General features: G+C 43.5%; 1 protein-coding gene across 1 annotated transcript; it reads left to right on the forward strand.

The window, feature by feature from the left end:
- Positions 1 to 3,351: 3,351 nt before the first annotated feature.
- Positions 3,352 to 10,406, forward strand: rpl37 (ribosomal protein L37). The gene is made up of 4 exons (XM_080212948.1): positions 3,352 to 3,442; positions 5,367 to 5,502; positions 6,664 to 6,748; positions 10,289 to 10,406. The coding sequence occupies exons 1-4, from the start codon at positions 3,440 to 3,442 to the stop codon at positions 10,356 to 10,358; spliced, it is 294 nt and encodes a 97-aa protein (XP_080069074.1). The 5' UTR covers positions 3,352 to 3,439; the 3' UTR covers positions 10,359 to 10,406.
- The last annotated feature ends 11,039 nt before the right edge of the window (positions 10,407 to 21,445 follow it).

Here is a 21,445-nt window from a genome sequence, read left to right on the forward strand (position 1 = left end):
TTCACCTTCTCGCTTACCCCACTCACAATGATATTCAGCTGTGAGTAGAACGGAAGTACTCTGAATCGTTACTCAAGGGCTCTGTGTAAGCAGCCGGCCTACATATCGGGCTTTAAGATTGTACGAAAAATGCTCCTTGTTTTCGTCCCTTGGTGACCAATCTCTAGACGACATCCCCTTCATCCCCCTGCCAGTGGAAGTATTTTTTTCCATGGTTACTGTATCAAGTCCATTCAACATTTTACCTTGATCACGCTATAATGCTCTAAAGTCCAGGGAATACAGGCTAAAAGTTTATGCAACCTAATTTAATCCTCTAAGGTCAGGTATCATTCTGTTACACACTCCCAGGGCTGATATATCGATATATAAGGGAGGTACTGTGGCACAGTGGTTAACACTGCTGTCTCACAATACCAGGGACCCGGGTTCGACTCTGGCTTTGGGTGACTGTGTGGAGTTTCCTCCGGGTGCTCCCGTTTCCTTCCACAGTCCAAGGACATGCAAGTTAGTGAATTGGCCATGCTAAATTTCCCATTTGTGTCCCAAACAATGTAAATTTGATGGATTAGCCATGGCGAATGTGTGGGGTTATGGGGTAGGAGAGGAAAGGTAATATACTCTGTCAGAGAGTTGGTGCAAACTAAATGGGCTGAATGGCCCTTTCTGCACTGTCGGGATTTTATGATTCTATGTCCTTCCTCAGGTGTGGTGCCCAAAATTGAATACAGCACTCCAGCCTGACCAAGGTTCGATGTAACTGAAACAATATTCAACTCCCGTGACAATGGAGATCACCCTCCATGGAGCATCTCACTGCAGATTTTTATTGGCTGAGGATATCGAGGGATGTGGAGCACAGGCAATGACGTGGAGTGGAGCGTACATCAGCCCAAACATCTAATTGAATGGTGGAACAGGATAGAGGGGCTGAATGGCCTTCTCCTGTGTCTATTTTCCTATTCTACATTTGAGTTATTGTCCAGTCAACATATCCTGGACTTCAGTCCTGTGCCAAAGCAACCTCAGATATCTGGTTCTGAAACCAAAGTTTTCATCATATCTCCTGGTCATAAATGTGATGATCTTGGTGTGGGGGGGCGGGGAGCTGGCTGGTGGGGGTTGGTGTTTCTGTCTGAGGTTTTTACAATGTAATTTGTGGGATGGGGCCATTGCTGGCTTGGTCAGTATTCACTGCCTATCGCGAATGGCCCTTGAGAAGGTGGTAGTCTGCTGTCTTCTTGCCATTGGGACAGAGTTCTGCACACTGCAATGGACTGCAGTGGTTGAAGAAGGCAGCTTACCACTAACTATTCAAGGTCTTTTTAAAAATTCTTTCATAGATCTGAGCGTCAGCATTTATTGCCCTTGAACTGAGTGGCTTGCTAGTATAATTTCAGAGGTCAATTAAGGGTCAGCCACACTATTGCAGTTGCCAAATCAGATAAGGAGGGCATATTTCTGTGAATCAGATGGGTTTTAACAACAATCATCATTGGACTTTGAATTCAGAGGATTTTTTTAAAATTCACATTTCATGATCTGCCGTGGTGAGGTTTGAACCTGGATCCCCAGAGCATTATTCACCGCCTTTAGATTACTAATCCAATGAGAATACCACTGTACCACTACCTCTCTTTCGAAAGCCAAATACACGACATCTACTGCTTCCTTTTTATCCACCCTGCTTGCTACATCCTCAAAGAACTTTGATAAATTTTGTCAGGCATGGCTTCCCTCTTATTAAACCATGTTGACTCTGTCTGATTATATTGTGATTTTCTAAATGTCCTGTCGCTGCTCCTTTAGTAATGTATTCTGGAATCTGCTCAGACGTCAGACTAACTGGCCCATCATTTCCTGCTTTCAGTCTCCCTCTTTTCTCGAACAGGGTCATTACGTTTGCAGTTTTCCAATTCATTGGGATCTTGCCAGAACCTAAGAAATTTTGAAAAATTAGAACTATTTCTGCCACTTTCTTTGCAGGTTGGGGGGAGAACAAAGGGAAGGGTGATAGGGCAGAAAGCAAGGAGAGATTAAACGACAAATGAAATGATGGCGCAAAGCAACAGGAGTTGGTAACAAGATGAAAGAAACACAAAAATGGGTCCAGAAGGGTTAGATGTGTTTGCAACAGAGTAACAGAGAAGGAGATGGAAGTAAGGGAAATCTGACAAACAATTTCTGTGTTCCATGAATGTGATGGAGATAGGTAGGTGAACTCCAGGACCTCCTTGCCAGCTGATAGGGATACATTCAGTTCGGTAATGAAAGCATTGTCATTGACAATCATAAACACTGCTCTCCCACTGCAGCTAATAGAATCCACCGAATAGAATCATTGAATCCCTACAGTGCAGAAAGAGGCCATTCAGCCCATCGAGTTTGCACTGCCAACAATCCCACCCAGGTCCTACAGTGTAACCCTGTATATCACCCTGACACTAAGGGGTGATTTAGCATGACTTATCCATTTAACCTGTATATCTTTGGAGTGTGGGAGGAAACCAGAGCACCCAAAGGAAACCCACGGAGACACAGGGAGAATGTGCAAACCCCACACAGACAGAGACCCGAGGCCAGAATTGAATCTGGGTCCTCCTTCTGGCTGTGCTAATCATCTCATTATACATGAGTTCCAAGAACGACACAACGTACGCTTGGTAGATCTAAGAATTTGGAAATCTGAAATAAAAACAGAAAAATCACGATAAAATTTAGGCAGCATCTGTCAGAGAAACAGATCTAATGTTTCAGGTTGCTGATCTTTCATCTCAACTGGAACTTACGGAATACTGAAAGGCCTGGATAGAGTGGAGGTAGTTCCATTAATAGGAGAAACTGGGACCTGAGGGTACAGCCTCAGAGTAAAGGGATGACCCTTTAAAACAGAGATGAGGAGGAATTTCTTCAGCCAGAGGGTGGTGAAGCTGTGGAATTCATTGCCACAGCAAGCTTTGGAGGCCGGGTCATTGACTATATTTAAGACAGATATATATAGGTTCTTGATTGGTAAAGGGATCAAACGTTACAGGAGAAAGGCAGGAGAATGGGGTTGAGAAACTTATCAACCATGATCGAATGGCGGAATAGATTCTATGGGCCGAAAGGCCTAATTCTGTTCCTGTACTTTATTGTCTAAATCAGAAATTTAATAATCATGGACAAGTGTTGTATTTGGTGTATTTTTAAGTTTCTAATTCTATCTGTCAAATCTAAAAACAAATTCTGCAAAGTTACAGATCGTTCAATCTCTCCCCATGATTTTGAGTCAGAAAAATGAATGGATGGGAACTATTATTTGAGTCTGGGGTTGTGCGGGGGACGGATTGGAAGCCGGACCGCCTCAAAGGTCAGACACCGCCAGCAAGTGCTTCCGGGACCGGGCAATAAGAAGGGTGCCTGGGCCCACTTCCGGTCTCTCGAGCGCGCAGTGAGAATGGTGAGTGAGGCAGCGGGGAGGAAGCCCAGAGACAATCCGTGTCCATCCTCTCCCGCCCGGTCCGTGCACACCAGGTCGCCGCTGGGGATTAACTCGACGCTCCTCCAGCTGCTGTCCCGCACCGATATCCCGGGCCCTGGCGGTGGAAAATGAAGTTAGGCGAAGGATGTAGGCCTTCGTCGCCCCATCGCTGCAGCTGACGCCTGCACTCGGGGCCTGAGTGCGGCCTAGTGCCTTCTGGCAGGCAGCGATCCGCAAGGAGCGATGAGGATGTTCGGCTTGTGCCCCTTTCTGGGCTTACGAGACTGACTGGCGATTGTAGTAGTTTCCCCAGGCTGGAGACAGCGATCTCTCCAGGGCTCAGTGTCTTGGGGCAGGTTTGCTCTGATGTACTCGCTGCCTGCCCTTCACTTAACAATTCCCTCGCTGTCTTCCCCAAGTTAATGCATTACACCCTAACAACACTATCCCAAACGAAAACACAAAATGCTGGAAATACTCAGTGCCAGGCAGTATCTGTAGAGAAGGGAGCAGGAGTTAACCCTTCAGTTTGATAGATCACACACCTGAGATACTAACTACTCTCTCTACAGCTACTGCTTAGCCAGACTATTTCCAGCATTTTCTGTTCATATTAAGATTTCCAGCCTTTGCCTTATTTTGCTTTGGTGACCAGATTCTAAACCTGTTTAGTTTTGTACAGATCTTGATCAATCTGGAGAACATAATAGGAGTAGACCATTCAGCCCATTTCTTTCATTTATTGGTTAAGGACTTAGCTTTTCCTCCTTTTAGTTTGTTTGTTTTTGTCATGCTCATTAGAGTTGAAGTCTGTAATAGGGATGTTATAGCACAGCCCAACTTGTCAGTGTGGAGGGCATGTTCAGGATGCTGTGATCATGATAAACACGAGCATCTGAAAGGAGCCTTCTTAGGGGTACCTAATAAAGCATGTTCTTGTTTCTTGACACTTTATACAACATTGTTAAAAGTACAGGATTGTGGGTGGAAGTAAGATTTTGGTTTCATGTTTGTTTCTGATCACTTCTGATGTACCAATTATTCTGTTGAAAGCAAATAAATTTGACTCACTCCCCCCCCCCCCCCCCCAGTCCTCTGACTCCAGGTCTATTTTAAAATTAAAATTATACACACAACATCCATCAAATATATTGGTTATATGAAAAACTGACTTCAATTCAGTCGCATTCACAGTGTACAGGATAGACCACATCAACCAGTTTTAAATGAAGTATGAGAAGATGTTTCTGACATCTTCACTGACCACAGGTCACTGGCACAACACCAAAATAATAATGCGATTAAAGTTCATTCACATGAAATATTTCTCTCTCTTTCTGCACAGGCATGGCCTGAATTGTTGAATACTTCCAAGTATTTTCTGTTTTTAACTAGAAAGTAGTTTATTGGGTATAAATACAGTGTTATATGATAGCCATCATTAGTAGCATCAATGCAATTAAGGGACAAACCTAGAAGGCTATATGATCAAGAAATGAATATGCTAATAGGGTTAGATGAAATAGTTAGGTATAGCCTAAGCACTGGTATGAAACAGGTTGAATGGCCTGAGTGTGCAGCCCATTCCATGGTCGTTTTATGTTTGCGCAGCGTACGCCATGGAGAAGCACCATAAATGTGGTGCTGGGAGAGCTGTGTTTAGCTGGAGTCTTTGTCACTCCTTTTGGTCCTGTGCTGTTCATGTTAAGAGTTTTAAGATGTTAACAGCTGTTTGTTTTCATCTGGCTTGACTTGGCCTTCAGGTTGGATTAGCTGGAGTTAATTGCTCTCCCACTCCTCTTCCTTAAAACACCAGTAGGGATGGGAGGACATGAAGAGATTGAATCATTCAGAAACAGTTTGGTGAGACTTTTAGTAATTCATTGCCTTTATTCTTTTTCAGACGAAGGGAACATCGTCATTTGGTAAGAGGCGGAACAAGACCCACACTCTTTGCCGGCGATGTGGGGCTAAAGCATTTCACCTGCAGAAATCAACCTGTGGTAAATGTGCCTACCCTGCCAAGAGAAAGAGGAAGTGTAAGTGTCTCCACATTGAGTAGAACTGACTGGGGGTAGCCATGGCCCGAAGGACCTAACACCCTTGATACAAATGTATTCTTCACTCTTGCTGGAATGTAATTCTAGTACCACGGCGTGAAAGTTGCCTGTCTTTGAGCATGAGCTGTGGCACTGAGCATTGGCCGGTTCTTTGTATATTCCTGCAGTTTGAGTCTATCCTGGTTGTCCGAAATGCCTGCTTCAACAGGAATCCCTAGGTTCCTGGAGCCTGCCTGGTTTAAATAAATTTTGCTATTTACTTTGGATTATAAGGTGTGTGAGTCCGTCTACAACTTGCAACTGTTAAGCCATTAGGGAACGGGTGCAGTATCTACAAAGATTTCGTAGCAGCTGATACAAACTAGTTGTACTGAATTGAGCTTTTGGGTAGTGTCAAAGGTTTATGTAAGGTGGTGTGGTTGACTATCAGGTAAAGGTAGGATTTGGTTCGTTTGTGATGTCCTTTGTTCAATTGTTGAAGTTTGCTACATTTCACCTGATTGCTATAATTAGACGTTTGGGTTGAGGATCAGTAGATGGCTGCCATCTTTTCCAAAATGAGATATGAGGGCGAGATGGTTTGGAATTAGTGCTTATAGTAACCCACTGATAGCTTTGTTGCTTTAGAAGTCGAGCATCTGAAATGTTTGTTATTAATAGGATAGTTGTAGCACACAGATCATTTCGCCAATCAAATTCATGCAGGTATTTTTCTGCAAATAAATCACTTGGTCTGATTTCACTCTTTATGGCATCCTAATCCCTCACTCTTTCCCAATCAACAGCGTAATCACCTTTTAAAGAAATTTGCGTGCTCTGCTTCAGCAATGGGTACACATTCATAACCAATCATTGCAAAAAAAAATGCTCTATACTTATCTTCCATTTGTGCCTGATAATTTGACCAGACAAAGTGTGGCTGTTTGACTTGTTCTTCAGGAATTTGAAAATCTCAAGTGTCAACCGTCATTCTAACTCCTCCCTAGTCACATCACACTGTTCCTGCTGCTTTTAATTGTTTGACACCTGGAGTAAGCTTTGTAACTGATGCTTGGTTATATGGACCTGGTGGATAATTCCACTGCTTGGACTTGTTTAATTTGAAAGCTGGCACTTCTGATCTTTCTGACTTTTCTGCAGATAACTGGAGTGCTAAGGCCAAAAGGAGAAACACAACTGGTACAGGCCGCATGAGGCACCTGAAGGTGGTGTACCGTCGATTCAGGTAAGGGATGCAGTGACAGAAGCTACTCATAATGATCATGGGAGCAGTGTAAAAGTGCTTGATCACTGAACCAGTGGTTATGATCAAAAGTCTACTTTTCCATCAGATGAAAGAAAATTGTAACAGGCTGTTAGAAAGCCCTGTTAGGAAATATCCCTGAGAGGAGGTGGTGTTGGAGATGTTGCATGCCCTGGATGTTGTGCAGTGAGTGGGGGGACTGTATCTAGAAGTGGAGATGTTGGGGGCAGGATCAATCTAGTTGGGGTGTGTACCTGGGAAAGGGTTATGTGTTGGGCTGTGTACTCAGGAAGGAACAGTGTGTTGGGGGTGTGTACCTGGGAAGGGGCAGTGTGTTGGGGGGGGGGGTGTACCCAGGAAGGGGCAGTGTGTTGGCGGTGTGTATGTGGGAAGGGGCAGTGTTTGATTTGATTTATTATGTCACATGTATTAGTATGTAGAGAAGGAAATGAGAGAGTGCAGAATGTCATGTTACAGTCATAGCTAGAATGGTATATCTTGGTGTGGCTGGGTCAAAGACTGACTCCATTCTCTGAAATCTAGTTTGAATCTAACCCACTGTTGCATTTTCAATATCCCAAATCAAATTAGTTTGGAGGTTTCTGGAATTCTGGAAGTATTTAGAATACGCTGTAATTTCTGCTGCCAGTCAGAAAGGTTGCAGGAACAATTGTGCATATGTCTATACTGCAGACACTAGTGCATGCACAGTTAGAATCATAGAATCTCTACAGTGCAGATGGAGGCCATTGGGCCCACCAAGCCTGGACTGGCAGTGATCCCACCGAGACATCATGTCTTTACCTGCTATTCTCCCTGACACTAAGGGGCAATTTGCACGGCCAGTCAACCTAACCTGGAATTTGGCATCAATTTCACTGCAACATAGCCTTTAGAATATGTTTTAAGGCCATAAAACAGGAGTAATATATTGCAGTGCTTCTTCAGATTTGACTTGGGGAATGGCCTGGAGTGGGGGCACAAAGATCAACCAAAATGCCTCATGCAACGTAGTCCAAATTTGAGATTAAAATTGTGGGTGTTATGAGTGCAGACAGACAGTTTAGAAACATATCTAATACTTGGGTGTTTCCTGTTTTTTAAATATTATTCCCTCTTGTCACATTTTATCAATTTTTCCATTCTAAATTCCTGTGTCAATATTCACAACGGAACTGTGTAAATGTGGCATGTGTTGATTGCTCTCAATGATGGTGCTGTGGTCTTGGTTTGGTGTTTTCTACTGTCTCTTAAAGTTGTGTTTATAATATAAAATCCATATTGTTTGCATCCATGGATTTGAAGTCAAATTTAATCTTCAAGTGACCAAGTTAGCAAGTAAGTTATAATTTGGATCTGGCTGTGCTTTTACCCCATTTTAAAGCCCTTATTATTGATATACTTTCATACAAAATACTTTTGGTTAAAGGAAGACGAGCTTTGCACCTATCAGGTCCTTGGCATGTTCCAAAGTGCCACGATGCAAAAACTGGGGCAATTTGGGAGCCTTAGGGGTTTCCTGGCAGTAGAGGCCATGAAGCTTGGACATATAAAACTAACACCATTGTGGCTATTGGTTGAATGGCTTAATTTCAGCATCAATCCAGATGGATTGCATCTGCGTGTATTAACGAGTGATGGGAGAGACAGTATTGTGAAAATATAAAGTAAATTATTGGAAGGAATGGTGCCAGGGAACCAGTGGACAGATGGTGAAAAAAGATAGGACTAGAACAGGGAGTGGTCAGTTTAGCCCAGTTGAGCTTTTTCTTTTATTCATTGAGTTCATGGCTGATCTGTGACCTAACTCCATAAATCTGCCTTTCTCCTGAATTCTTTCATACCTTTGATCCACAAAAATCTATCAGTATCCGTTTAAAGGGTAACAGTTGATCTGACATCAGTTGCAGTTGGAGGGTGAAAGTTCCAATTTTCTACCACCCGTTGATTGTCCTGAGAAGCCTGGCTTTAATTTTTAGACTATGGCATCTCACGCTGTATTCCCCAATAGTGAAATTAGTTTCTACTCTTACCTGTTCTCTGCAATAGCTTAACCTTGATGAAATCACACCTTAACCATTTAAATTCTAATTCATCATTAGTTTTTTTAAATATCTCCTCGTAATTTAACCCTTGGAATCCAAGTATCACTCTGGTTAATCCACTCTGCACTCTTTCCAAGGCCAGTATTTCTTTCCTGAGGTGTGATGCCCAGCCCAGAACTGCTCACAATATTGCAGGTGTGATCTGCCCAGGGATTTGAATAGCTGAATTGTGATTTGTATGCTTGTCCCCTAGATGTAAAAGTCAGCATTCCATGAGCATTTTTGATTACTTTCTGTATCTGTTAATTGCAGCTTGATGATCCTTATATTTGGAAATCTGTTTGGCCCTCCAATGTTTAGTTTTTCATCATATACAGTGTGCCCTGTTCTTGGATCCAAATTAGCTGACCTTACATTTGTCTATATTCTAATTCATTTGCCACAGTTTTGTTCATTGCCTTAACCTGTTAGTAGCTTCATAATTTTATACTTTCATCTACATTGCTTACAATACCATCTATCTTTGTCATCAGCAAGATAGAATTAGCAGCTTTCAGTCTTCATCAACTAAGTTATTAATACATGATGAATGGGTGAGATGCAGGCACAGATCCTGGCAAGGCACCAATAGTCACACCGTACCAATTCAAATACCTGATGACCCCTCTCTGTATGGCCATTCTGGCAATTGTCTCACCAGGACAATAAGTTGTCTTCAATTCCATGAGCTTCAACTTCAGCTAGCAATTGATTATGAGCAACTAAGTCAAATATCTTATGCAAGTTTATATAAATATTATCCATAGACATTCCTCTGTTCACTACTTTTATTTTTTTATTTGAAAATGTGACTAATCAGGTTTGTCAAAATTACTCAGAACTGTAGACCTTCACTTAGTGGCAGAAAAAATAGTGGAATCTACTCACCGTATGAGAGGATGATTGAGGAAAGATTAAGCTGCATTTGGTGATAGACTAGATACAATGATTCCTGCAGAAGAGTAAAGTGGTGCTGTGAGTTTAAGAGAATGTAGTAATGTGATTAATGCATGAGATGTCTATGGAGAGAATTTGTTCTTATTTAAAGTTGATTTATTTATTAGTCACAATTAGGCTTATATTAACATTGCAATGCAGTTACTGTGAAAATCCCCTAGTTGCCATATTTGGTGCCTGAGGGAGAGTTTAGCATGGCCAATGCACCTAACCAGTGCACCTTTGGACTATAGGAGGAAACCCATGCAGACACGGGAAGAACGTACAGACTCCACATAGACAGTGATCCAAGCAAGCAATTGAACCTGGGTCCCTGGCGCTGTGAGGCAGCAGTGCTAACCACTGTGCCACAGTGAGAGCACTATCTGTTGAGATTGTTCAGGTGCTTTCAGGGAGGCATCCTGGGAACTTGCACTTGTTTGAAATCTTTGCTATTGATTATTACACAGTCCTTACCACCTCCCTGCTGTCTTGTTTGCAGGAATGGATTCCGTGAAGGGACCACCCCAAAGCCCAGACGTTCCACAATGGCTTCCTCCAGCACTGCATAAAGTACCAGTGTACCATCACAACAAATAAAGTTATGGTTTGGAAAAATTTCCGTGCCTTCCTCTGTTTGGTTTGGGTATCCAGGCTCCTCCCACATCTGTTTAAAAAGTCCAACCTAACACCAGATAATCTTGATCGGTGTTTGACATCTGTGTGTGGGGGGAGAGGGGGGGGGTCAGATGCGCCCAGTTTACTGCACTGCTCTAGCAGCGCAGTGGGCTGGGAGGCCAATTAGCAGGCTCCCCGCTGGGCACCACGGTCTCTGTTTCACCAAGCCCTGGATTTCTGGAAATTGCAGTGGAACTAATTTAAATATTATAATTGTTTAAATCTTATTAGCAGGCCTGGAACTGAAGTCTCTGAGCCTGCTAGCCTCTCCTCTTCCCCCTGCCACTAATGGGGAGCTGGCAGCCCGACCTCACTAAAGTGAAGAGAGGCCCCCCAGAAGATCGGGGTGGGGGGTAAGGGGTTTGGCCCTGGGCTTTACCAGCTTGGCCCCCTGGCAGTGCTAAGGGGGTGATTGGTGGGGGAGGGACCCACTGTCAGTCTGCATAGTGCTCCATGGCATATGGAGGGAAGAGGCTGGTTATGGGATGGGTGAGGATTGGCAGATCGAGAGGGGTTGGGGCGGGCCCAGAGGTGGCTGGGAGGCCAGTGATATGGGGGGGCGGGGGTCACTAAGCCAGAGTTAAGGGGCTGGCCACGATTGGGAGGCTGGCAGTGTGGTGCTACTGCGTATGTCCACGCTGACAGATTGGCGCATACGCAGTGGCCGATCAGCACTCTCCTGCCGACCTCTCCAGTGGGAATTAATGTGAATCTCACTAGGGCACTCAGCAGCGCGCAGAGTGGGAGATTCATTTTGAAAATCACGCTTAAAAATACACCGGGAATTACTCCTGTTCTCACACAAATTTGGCGCTTAGAATTTTTTTGGGAGAATCCCAGCCCTGCTTTATAAGAACATTATACTGTGGGAGCTGAATTAATATGAGAAAAGTGCTACAGAAGATGACTAGTTTGTGTGTGTGCCAGCTTCTCTCAAAGAACATCTCAATACTTTCCTGCCCTTGCCTCTCAGCCCTACAGAATTCTTTTTTCACATTTATGCCTCTTGAAAGTTAGTAACTGTACTCTTTCAGGCACTCATTCCGGATCACAACTCCAGAAGAATTATCCCTTTTGGTTGGTTTGCCATTTTTTGAAAACGTTTTGTCCCCTGCGACTGACACCCCCCCTCCCCCATCCCTGCTAGAGCGGAAAGATCTTGGTTTTAGTCAGCCCAATTTAAGTGGATTGAGGGAGCAGTTGTACAAAGACTGGAGAACATACTCAGCCATTGCTTCTAATCTATTCAGTATCCCTGCTTGAAACAAAGTCACTATCGAGCATGAGATGGGTTTTGGATTTGACATTTTTTTTGCACCCATGGTTTGCATATTGGATTTATACATGAAGACTGGAGGCTTCCATAGCAAAGAGTACAATGATACAGCTGAGAAGAGCCCTGAGGCACGTCAGCATAACTTGGACAAGGGAGTGTGCTGAAGCCTTAAGGGAAAGGTGTTGGAAAAGACTGATTGTTGTGGGAGGAAAATAAAGGTAAGAATGTGATCTAGCTATGAAGCATAAGAACGTAAAATATATGATCAGAAATGGACCATTTAGCCCTTGGGCCTACTTTGCAATTCAGCACAATCATGGCTAATTTGACTCAACTATATTTTCCCAACTGTTCCCCATATCCCTCGGTCCCCTAAGATCTAAAACCTGTCTTCTCAGCCTTGAACATTCTCATATAATGGAACATCAACACTGGGAGGGGAGGGTAGAGAATTCCAAAGATTCCCAACCCTACAAGTGAAGAACTTTTTTCCTGATCTCTACTAAATGATCAGCCCCAGATCCTGAAACAACGCTCTTGTGTTCTAGATTCCTGGCCAAAAGAAACAACCTATCAGTGTTTACCCTTTTACACCCCTTCAGAATCTTGTATGCTTCCAGGAGATATCCTCTTATTCTTCTGTAGACCTGGTTTACGCTGCTTTGTGATGAGCCAACCAGTAATTATAGATTCCAAACAGCTCATCCTTGAGATATTCCGCTAATTACAATTTGCTAACTTGAAAATACCCTTTAAATCCACATTCTCTGCTTCCTGTTCATTTCCAAACTCCATGGTCTGGGCCTCAGTTCCTCCTGCTGTGACTAGATCCTGAACTTCCTAACCCACAAGACCACTATCGGTAAGGATAGGCAACACCTCCACGATCATCCTCTACACTGGTGCCTCAGAAGGCTGTGTTCTCAGTCCCCTACTATACTTATACACCAATGACCACGGCCAAATTCCACCCCCCCCCCCCCCCCCAACTCTTATTTTCAAGTTTGCTGATGACAACACCATAGTAGGTCAGATCTCAAACAATGACGAGACAGAGTACAGGAATGAGTTAGAGAATCTGGTGAACTGATGCAGCAACAGTAATCTCTCCCTTGCTGTCAACAAAACGAAGAAGATTGTCATCGACTTCAGGAGAACATGCCCCTCTCTATATCAATAGGGACGAAGTAAGATTGAAAGCTTCATGTTTTAAAGTGTCCAGATCACCAACAACCTGTCCAGGTTCTCCCCATGCAGACACTATAGCTAAGAAAGCCCACCAATGCCTCTACTTTCTCAGAAGACTAAGGAAATCTGGCATGTCAGCTACAACTCACCAACTTTTACAAAAGCACCACAGAAAGCATTCTCTCTGGTTGTATCGTTAGCTTGGTATAGTTCCTGCTCTGCTTGAGACTGCAAGAAACTACAAAAGGTCGTGAATGTAGCCCAATTCATCACGCAAATCAGCCTCCTGTCCATTGACTGTGTATACTTCCCACTGCCTTGCCAAAGCAGCAGCATAATTAAGGACCCCACGTACCCTGGACATTCCCTCTTCCTCCACCTTCAGTCAGGAAAAAAACACAAAAGTCTGCGATCAAGTACAAATGACTCAAGAACAGCTTCTTCCCTGTTGCTGTCAGATTTTTGAATGGATTTACCTGGCATTAAGGTGATCTTTTTTACACCCTAGTTATGATTAACACTACATCCTGCACTCTCATTTTCTTCTCTATGAATGATATGCCCTGTATAATGTGCAAGAAACAATACTTTTCTCTGTGTTAATATATGTGACAATAAACAGATCAAATTAAGCAATTCTCTATCTGCAAGTTAGTATCCCAAACTCCATTAGCCCTTGTTCATTATTCATTTGTGGGTCATGGGTATTGCTGGCTGGCCAGCATTTATTGCCCATCCCTATTTGCCTGAGGGCAGATAAGAGTCAGCACTATAGTTGTCTCAACACTCTGGCTGTGGCTTTGGAGTCCCATGTAGGCCAGATCAGGATGGCAGATTTCCTTCCCTACAGGACATTAATGAACCAGATGGGTTTTTCCAACAATGCCTTCATGGTCACCAATAGTTTTTAATTCCAGATTTTTAAAATTTGAATTTAAATTCCACTGTCTGCCATGGAAGGATTTGAACCTAGGTCCCCAGAACATTAGCTGAGTTTCTGGATCAGTAGTCTATTGATAATAGCACTAGGCCATCACCTCCCCTAATCTTTTATCTGTATCAAATGTCTTTGGCAATCCAAGTGTACTTCATTTACTTGCACCCGTTTATCTATCCAGCTCGTTATGTTGTTATAATCCCTGGGCAAACTTTCAAATCTGTTAAGATCTGGTTAGGGACCAGTAACTTTTGATGTAAAAGTAGATGAAAGTTGAAATCCAAGTTACTTATTAAGAGAATATAGCAGGGGTGGGCAACCTAGGCTAGTGAGTGGGCTGCATGAGTGACCCTCCATCTCAATGGGCCACAAGATTGAAATTGGGGTTGTTTACTAACCATGACCATAAATAAGATTAAATGCATTTAATATGTGCTGAATATTTCATAACGAGTTACAGAAAATGTTTAATAATTTATACATTAATAGATCTATCACTAACTTCAAATGGTAGAAACAAAATAAATATTTACACTTTAGACACAGAGGGAGTGCACGGCTCACGGTCAATGTGCGCAATCAGCATGTACCTGACTTCACTTGCCTTTGATTTATCTGCGTGTCGCAGTCATACTGGTAAGAAAAAAAGATGTGGATGGAAATCAGCAGAATGTGGCAACTCTGTATGTGGGTAACAGTCAACAAAATGTCTTGTGAGCTGCACTCAACATAGATGGGGTTTACGCACCTTTGGAATCTAGGTACAAAGTACCACTTTCAAACAAGCAGAAGAGATTTTACTGTACAACAGTCAGTATTATCTAATACTGGTAACATACAAAATTAGCATGGGGTAAACATGAATGAATGGATAAACTACAGCACAAACTACACATTTTAATGGCACACATGCCAACACCCGATCACGCTACCTAGATGGCAGTGATCACAGAGTTATGAAATGCTTCGTATCTCGCGATGGCCTAACGGTATTTTCACTAGACTTATTAATCCAGAAACTCAGCCAATGTTCTGGGGACCTGGATTCAAATCCTGCCATGGCAGATGGAATTTGAATACAATAAAAAATATCTGGAATTAAGAATCTGCTGATGACCGTTAAATTTTAAGAAAAACCCAGCTGGGTCATTAATGTCCTTCAGGGAAGGAAATCTGCCGTCCTTACCTGGTCTGGCCTACGTGTGACTCCAGAGCTGCAACAATGTGGTTAATTCGGGCAACTAAGGGGTGGGCAATAACTGCTGGCCAGCGAAGCCCATGTCTCTTGAATGAATATTTTAAAAAATTACACTGGAACATGACATCAGTGCCACTGATATCATCACTATACCCTGGAACAGATAGTCAGCGCCCATTAAAGATGCGCGTATAATTTTGCTGATGTGCGCCCATTCACTGCTCAGTGTTTTCCACTCGCTTCTCCCTTGCCATCCTGATGAATCAAGGCAAAATACGTGATTTTTGGATAAATATAGGCTTCGCCTGTTGCTTAAATTATGTAGACATAAAGAAATACTCAATAAAGGACCATTAGAAGATTTGTCAGCCCATGGAGGAAGCACCTTATTAACCATATTTGCCCGAGTTTGATGGCTCTATTGCCCTTTCACTGAGCTGCCAGTATTAATATTCGGTTTATGTTAGTGCAGTTTCATTCTTTTTTGATGCAGACATCACTGACAAACACCACGATTGCGCTCCCGGCAGTTACCACGGCAACAGATGTGATTGTTACAAAATCTTCTATAACTCTCGTTTTCCTCACGGGATTTCAGCTCTCTTTCTCGGCTAGACCTGATATCACTCATCTGGATTGTCCCAGCAACTTCTCGCCTCCCAGTTGTTCAACCTCTTCTCACAAGACTACGTCCCACTTGATTCACAGGACTGATCCCCAGTATCTAATCATCGCACAAGCCTTCACAGTCAGGGAGACACTGAGATAGTGGTGATAGACGTTAGATTTTACCTGATACATCCTTCAAAGATGTTGACTGTTAGAGAAATACGATGTGGAGATGCTGGCGTTGGACAGGGGTGGGCACAGTAAGAAGTCTCACAATACCAGGTTAAAGTCCAACAGGTTCACTCACCCGTTGAAGGAGCAGCACTCCAAAAGCTCGTGATTCCAAATAAACCTGTTGGACTTTAGAATCCTAGAATCCCTACAGTGCAGAAGGAGGACATTTAGCCCATCGAGTCTGCACCAACAACAATCCCACCCAGGCCCTATCCCCATGACCCCCACATTTGCTAATCCCTTAAACCTCCACATCCTGGGACATTAATGGGTAATTTAACAAGGCCAATGCACCTAACCTGCACATCTTTGGAGTGTGGGAGGAAACTGGAGTACCCGGAGAGAATGTGCAAACTCCACATACCATCAGTGCTCCTTCCACTCACATTGTCGGCCACTTTAGGACTTGAACAGCAGGTTAGGTGTAAAGATTTGCATTCTAATCAGTAATCTGTACACTGTCTGTGCTGTTGTATGCTCTGTCTGAGGCCAGAACTCTCCATTCACCTGAAGAAGAGGGAAACCACGAAAGCTTGTGAGTTTACTATCAAATAAATTGGTTGGACTTAAATCTGGTGTTGTCAGACTTTTTACTGTGTTTACCCCAGTCCAACGCCGGCATCTCCACATCAAACTCCACATAGACAGTGTCCCAAGCTTGGAATTGAATGCAGTTCTCTGGAGCTTGAGGCAGCAGTGCTAGCCACTGTGCTACCATACTGCCCAAACCTGGTGTTGTTGGAGAAATAAGCATCTCAGTGGTCTGGTGCACTGAGGTAAACCTTTCCAACTCACCCGATCCAGCTGTTTTGTCATGGTATCTGATGTGACAGCAGGGGGAGCTGACAGGCAACTTTTGGGAGGCCTCTGTCTCTCCCCAGAGTCGATATGAACAAGAGCACTCCAGCTGAGGATTCCTAAATGAAGATTCCTGCAGCCTGGCTGATTAAAGATCAGTGACTCAGGGACATTTGACTCATGTGCAGCTAAATGAGAGTGGGCTCTTCCTCTGATGGTGCTAATGGGACAATTGGAGGGGTTCAGAACTCGTGCCTGCGATGCAAAAAGGGAGCGGAACGTGGGAGTGAGGAAGACCCTCAGAAACTGCAGTTTCAGCATAGTGGATGTATCTGTGATCTAGAATCCCACCTCCATACACCTGCATTTAGCCAATTTCCCTTCCGTTTGAAACTGGTGGTTGTGTTTCCGGCAGAATAATTCAGACCACAAAGAGGTTCTGGGAGAGAAAACCTGGTAGAAACTGAGAGGCCAGTTATGATGTGGAGATTTGCTGAAGAGCCCTGTGTTGTCTCATTTGACTTTACCGGAGTCCCACCCTGAAATGGTCACGTGCCATTAGAAGGTCCAGGTCTTCATTACAGCACAGGAGGCCATTTGGCCACCGTGTCCATTCCAGCTGTCTGTAGAGCAATTAAATGTCCCATCCCCTGCGCTGACCTCGTCAGCCTTCATTTCCCTCAATTGCCCTTGCAATTTCCTTTTTGAAATTATTCATCACCTCCGCTTGTACCACCCTGTAAACAGTGAGTTCCGGGTCATTATCATTTCAGCACTGTTAGTGACTCCTCAGATACTGTGGCAGTCTGGGTGCATGTGCAACAAGACCTGGTCAAAATCCAGGCTTTGGCTGATGTGGCAAATAACACAAGTGCCAGGCAATAACCACCTCCAACAAGAGAGAATCTAACCATCTCCCCTTGAAATCAGTGGCATTACCATCACTGTATCCTGCACTATCAATATCCAAGTGGTTGCCCTTCACCAGAAGCTGAACTGGACTTGCCATATAAATAGAGTGTCTGCAAGAGCAGATCAAAGGCTAGGGCAGCTTGGTGGCACAGTGGTTAGCATTGCAACCTCACAGCAGCAGGACCCAGGTTCAATTCCTGGCTTGGGTCACTGTCTGTGTAGAGTTTTCACATTCTTCCCATGCCTGCGTGGTTTCTTCCAGGTGCTCCAGTTTCCTCCCACAGTCCAAAAACATGCAGGTTAGGTTGATTGGCCATGCTAAATTGACCGTAATGTCAGGGGGGGTTAGCAGGTTGAATGTGTGGGGTTACGGTATTAGGGTCTGGGTGGGATTGTGTTCGGTACAGACTCGATGGGCCAAATGGATTCTAGGAAATCTGTAGCGGACAACTCACCTCCAGTCTTCCCAAAGCCTGTCTACAAGGTACAAGCCAAGGGCGTAATGGAATACTCTCCACTTGACTGGTTGAGTGCAGCTCCAACAACACTCAAGAAGCTCAACGACATCTAGTATAAAACAGCTATTTTATTGGCAGCCAGTGCACAAACATTCACTCCCTCTATCACCTGTGCACAGAGACAACAGTGTGCGCCATCTGCAAAATGGACTGCAGCAACTCACCTAGGCTCTTTAAGTAGGGTCTTTCAAATCCACGATCCCTTCCAGCCAGAAAGATAAGAGCAGCAGCAGATTCTTTGGAACACCACCACCTGCAAGTTCCCCTCCAAGCAGCACACCATCTTCACCTGGAATTATATTGCCATTCCTTCACTGTCATGGATTCATAGAGGTTTACAGCATTGAAGCAGACTCTTCAGCCCAACTTGTCCATGCTGCCCCTTTTTTGAAGCATCCAAGCTAACCCCAAATGCCCGCGTTTGGCCCATTTCCCTCTATATCCATCTTACCCATGTAACTGTCTAAATGCGTTTTGAAAGACAAAGTTGTACTCACCTCTACAACTGCCTCTGGCAGCCTTTGACATTCGCTATCCTCTGTGTGAAAAAATTGCCCCTCTGGATGCTTTTGTATCTCTCCCCTCTCCTATACCCTCTAGTTTTAGATTCTCCTATCTTTGGGAAAAGATATTGACTATCTAGCTGATCTATGCCCCTCATTATTTTATAAATGTCTATAAGTTCACCCCTAAGTCTCCTACGCTCCAGAGAAGAAAGTCCCAGCCTAACCAGCCTCTCCCTATAACTTAAGAACATAAGAAATAGGAGCAGGAGTAGGCCATCTAGCCCCTCAAGCCTGCCCCACCATTCAACAAGATCATGGCTGATCTGAAGTAGATCAGTTCCATTTTCCCGCTTTCTCCCCATAACCCTTAATTCCCCTGTCTATCAGAAACCTATCTACCCGTGACTTAAATATATTTAGCGAGGTAGCCTCCACCACTTCAACGGGCAGAGAATTCCAGAGATTCACCACCCTTTGAGTGAAGAAGTTCCTCCTCAACTCTGTTCTAAACTACCCCCCCCCCCCACCTTATCTTGAGGCTGTGCCCTCTAGTCCTGCTGTCCTTTCTCAAACCATCTAGGTCAAAATCCTGGAATTTATTTCCTAACAGCAATGTGGATGTACCTGTACCACATAGACTGCTGGAGTTCAAAAAGGCAACTCACCAACACTGTTTTAAGGGTTATTATTAGGGATAGGCAATAAATGCTGGCCAGTAATGGCGATGTCCTATGAATGAAAAAGAATGTTCCCCAATATCATTATATAGTTCTTGCAAATCTCTGTGATTTTCATACAAATTTCCCCTGTTAGCTTTCTCTTATTATTTGGAGGTCTACAGAATATGTTCAGTCATGTGATCATCCCCTTTTCGCTTTCCATATCAGAGGAAGTATGATAGGATTGCTGTTATGACCAGCCCCTACTGAGGCTCCCCAAAGATTGTTATCATCTTTCAGCTAGGATAGTCTATAAGTATCACAAACCTGAGTGAGAAGGGATGACTGGCTCCATGTTTAGCACAGTAAGAAATCTCACAACACCAGGTGAGCAACAAAGTCTAGCAACAAAGGTTTAATCGTTCCCTTGGATACCTTTACAAGACCCATTAGTTATGTTTAAAAATGAACCAATTTAACCAGGCCTTCTTGAGTTAAGATGAAATAAATTTATTAACTTGTTAGAAAGATAAGGAGAAATGGTAAAACACGTTCGTATGGATTAGAAATATGAATTGAGTTCAATACCAAACACATATACATTAAAAATTATACCAAACTGTCCCTGAGTTGCAAGCAGTAGGTGATGGAGCATGTAATCATTATCACTTCTTTCCAGTATAGTTGACATCTGCTTTCAAGTAGTTAATTCTTCAATTCAGGGGTTGTGTGGTTTAGTAGAGATATTCCAGTTCTTTGTTCCGGCTGCAATCTTTTTTTCTGGCTGGTTGCATTTCACAGTCAGAGAGAGAGTTTTTCTAGCTGTTTTTCTTCACAGCACACACACACACACACACACACACACACACACACACACACAGGTAGCAGTAGGGCAGCTCTCTCAGCTAGCTTTTAACCCCCGTCTTTGTATATTCCAACTGGTGTCCACTGTTTGATCTAAGGAGACAATTTCACGTTTTTTTTGATGAGATGGCCATTATGTTCCTTTGTCTTTACCAGGCGCAGTAATCAATCTTTGGATTCTTTTAGAAGTACCTTATCTGGAAGCATAGGGAAGGTCTCCATTGTCCCTTCCAGAATCATCCCGCAGCTGTTCTGTCAGTGGTTGACTGTATCTTCTCGTACATCTTGTACTCCTCAGATTAGCTCAGGTTTCAGGTCACAGCCTTCAGCCATTCTCCACAGCTCATTAATGAAGGATCAACAGGTTCTCTGTCTATTGGGTATGTTTATTGAAGTTAACCCCTTCAAGGATCTTGCTATTTCTGTGGTTAATGGTTTCCCTGCGCTTGTTGGCTTTGGCTCCTGCAGTAATAGCAATCCTGATCTCAGTGTTTCACCTTTTTCTACAACGGCTGCCTGGATCGACAGTTAGCATCGTCCCGGCTTTACCGCTTTACCTGTTTTTAGGCTCTTCAAAGAGTCAAATGCCACCTTCTGATGAGCTTACGGTATTCAACTTTCTTTAGGACTGATCCAGGAATTTAAAATTTTTAACTCACCTCTGCTAGGTGCACACTGCACACTCTGATATTGAAGATAGACCTCCATGGGATTCGGTGGAGTCTTCTGCTGAAGTGAAACACAACACTGTATATTTAAAACTCTATTCTTATTGTTACTGCTTTTAAATGGGATGCTTTCTGCTGAACAGGGAAAATTAAGATGGCTGCTACAAGTCACCTGATCACAGGGTGGCCCATCCTGTCTGGGAGTTATCCCCAGCTGTTTCAAGAAAAAATAATTATTTCTTCCAGCTTTTAGAATACCAAACTAATCTCTTGTAGTCAACTGAAGCAGAGAAAGTGCAGACAAACTGGCTCCCCTACCCTGAACTATCACGAAAAAGAAAGATCCAACCTTATTACTGGAAGAGATAATTATAACCAAGCTGTTTCTCCCCTGAGGAGAAACAGATGAATTCTGGCCAGCAACACAGCTAAGCTGCAATTAACCAGTAATAGGCCACATCCCAACCCACGTCCCTGGCTTTATGGATAGTTTTAACTTCAGATATTTGAACCTCACAGATGGACCTGCTGTTTTAATGTCAACTGGACAGAACTCCAGCAACCAGGGTCAGTAAGCAATCCCAACTCTACAAACCCTGTTTAAACTTTAAAGA

This window comes from Carcharhinus amblyrhynchos, chromosome 26 (assembly GCF_965287045.1).
Source record: "Carcharhinus amblyrhynchos chromosome 26, sCarAmb.v2.hapA, whole genome shotgun sequence".
Taxonomy (NCBI): Eukaryota; Metazoa; Chordata; class Chondrichthyes; order Carcharhiniformes; family Carcharhinidae; genus Carcharhinus; species Carcharhinus amblyrhynchos.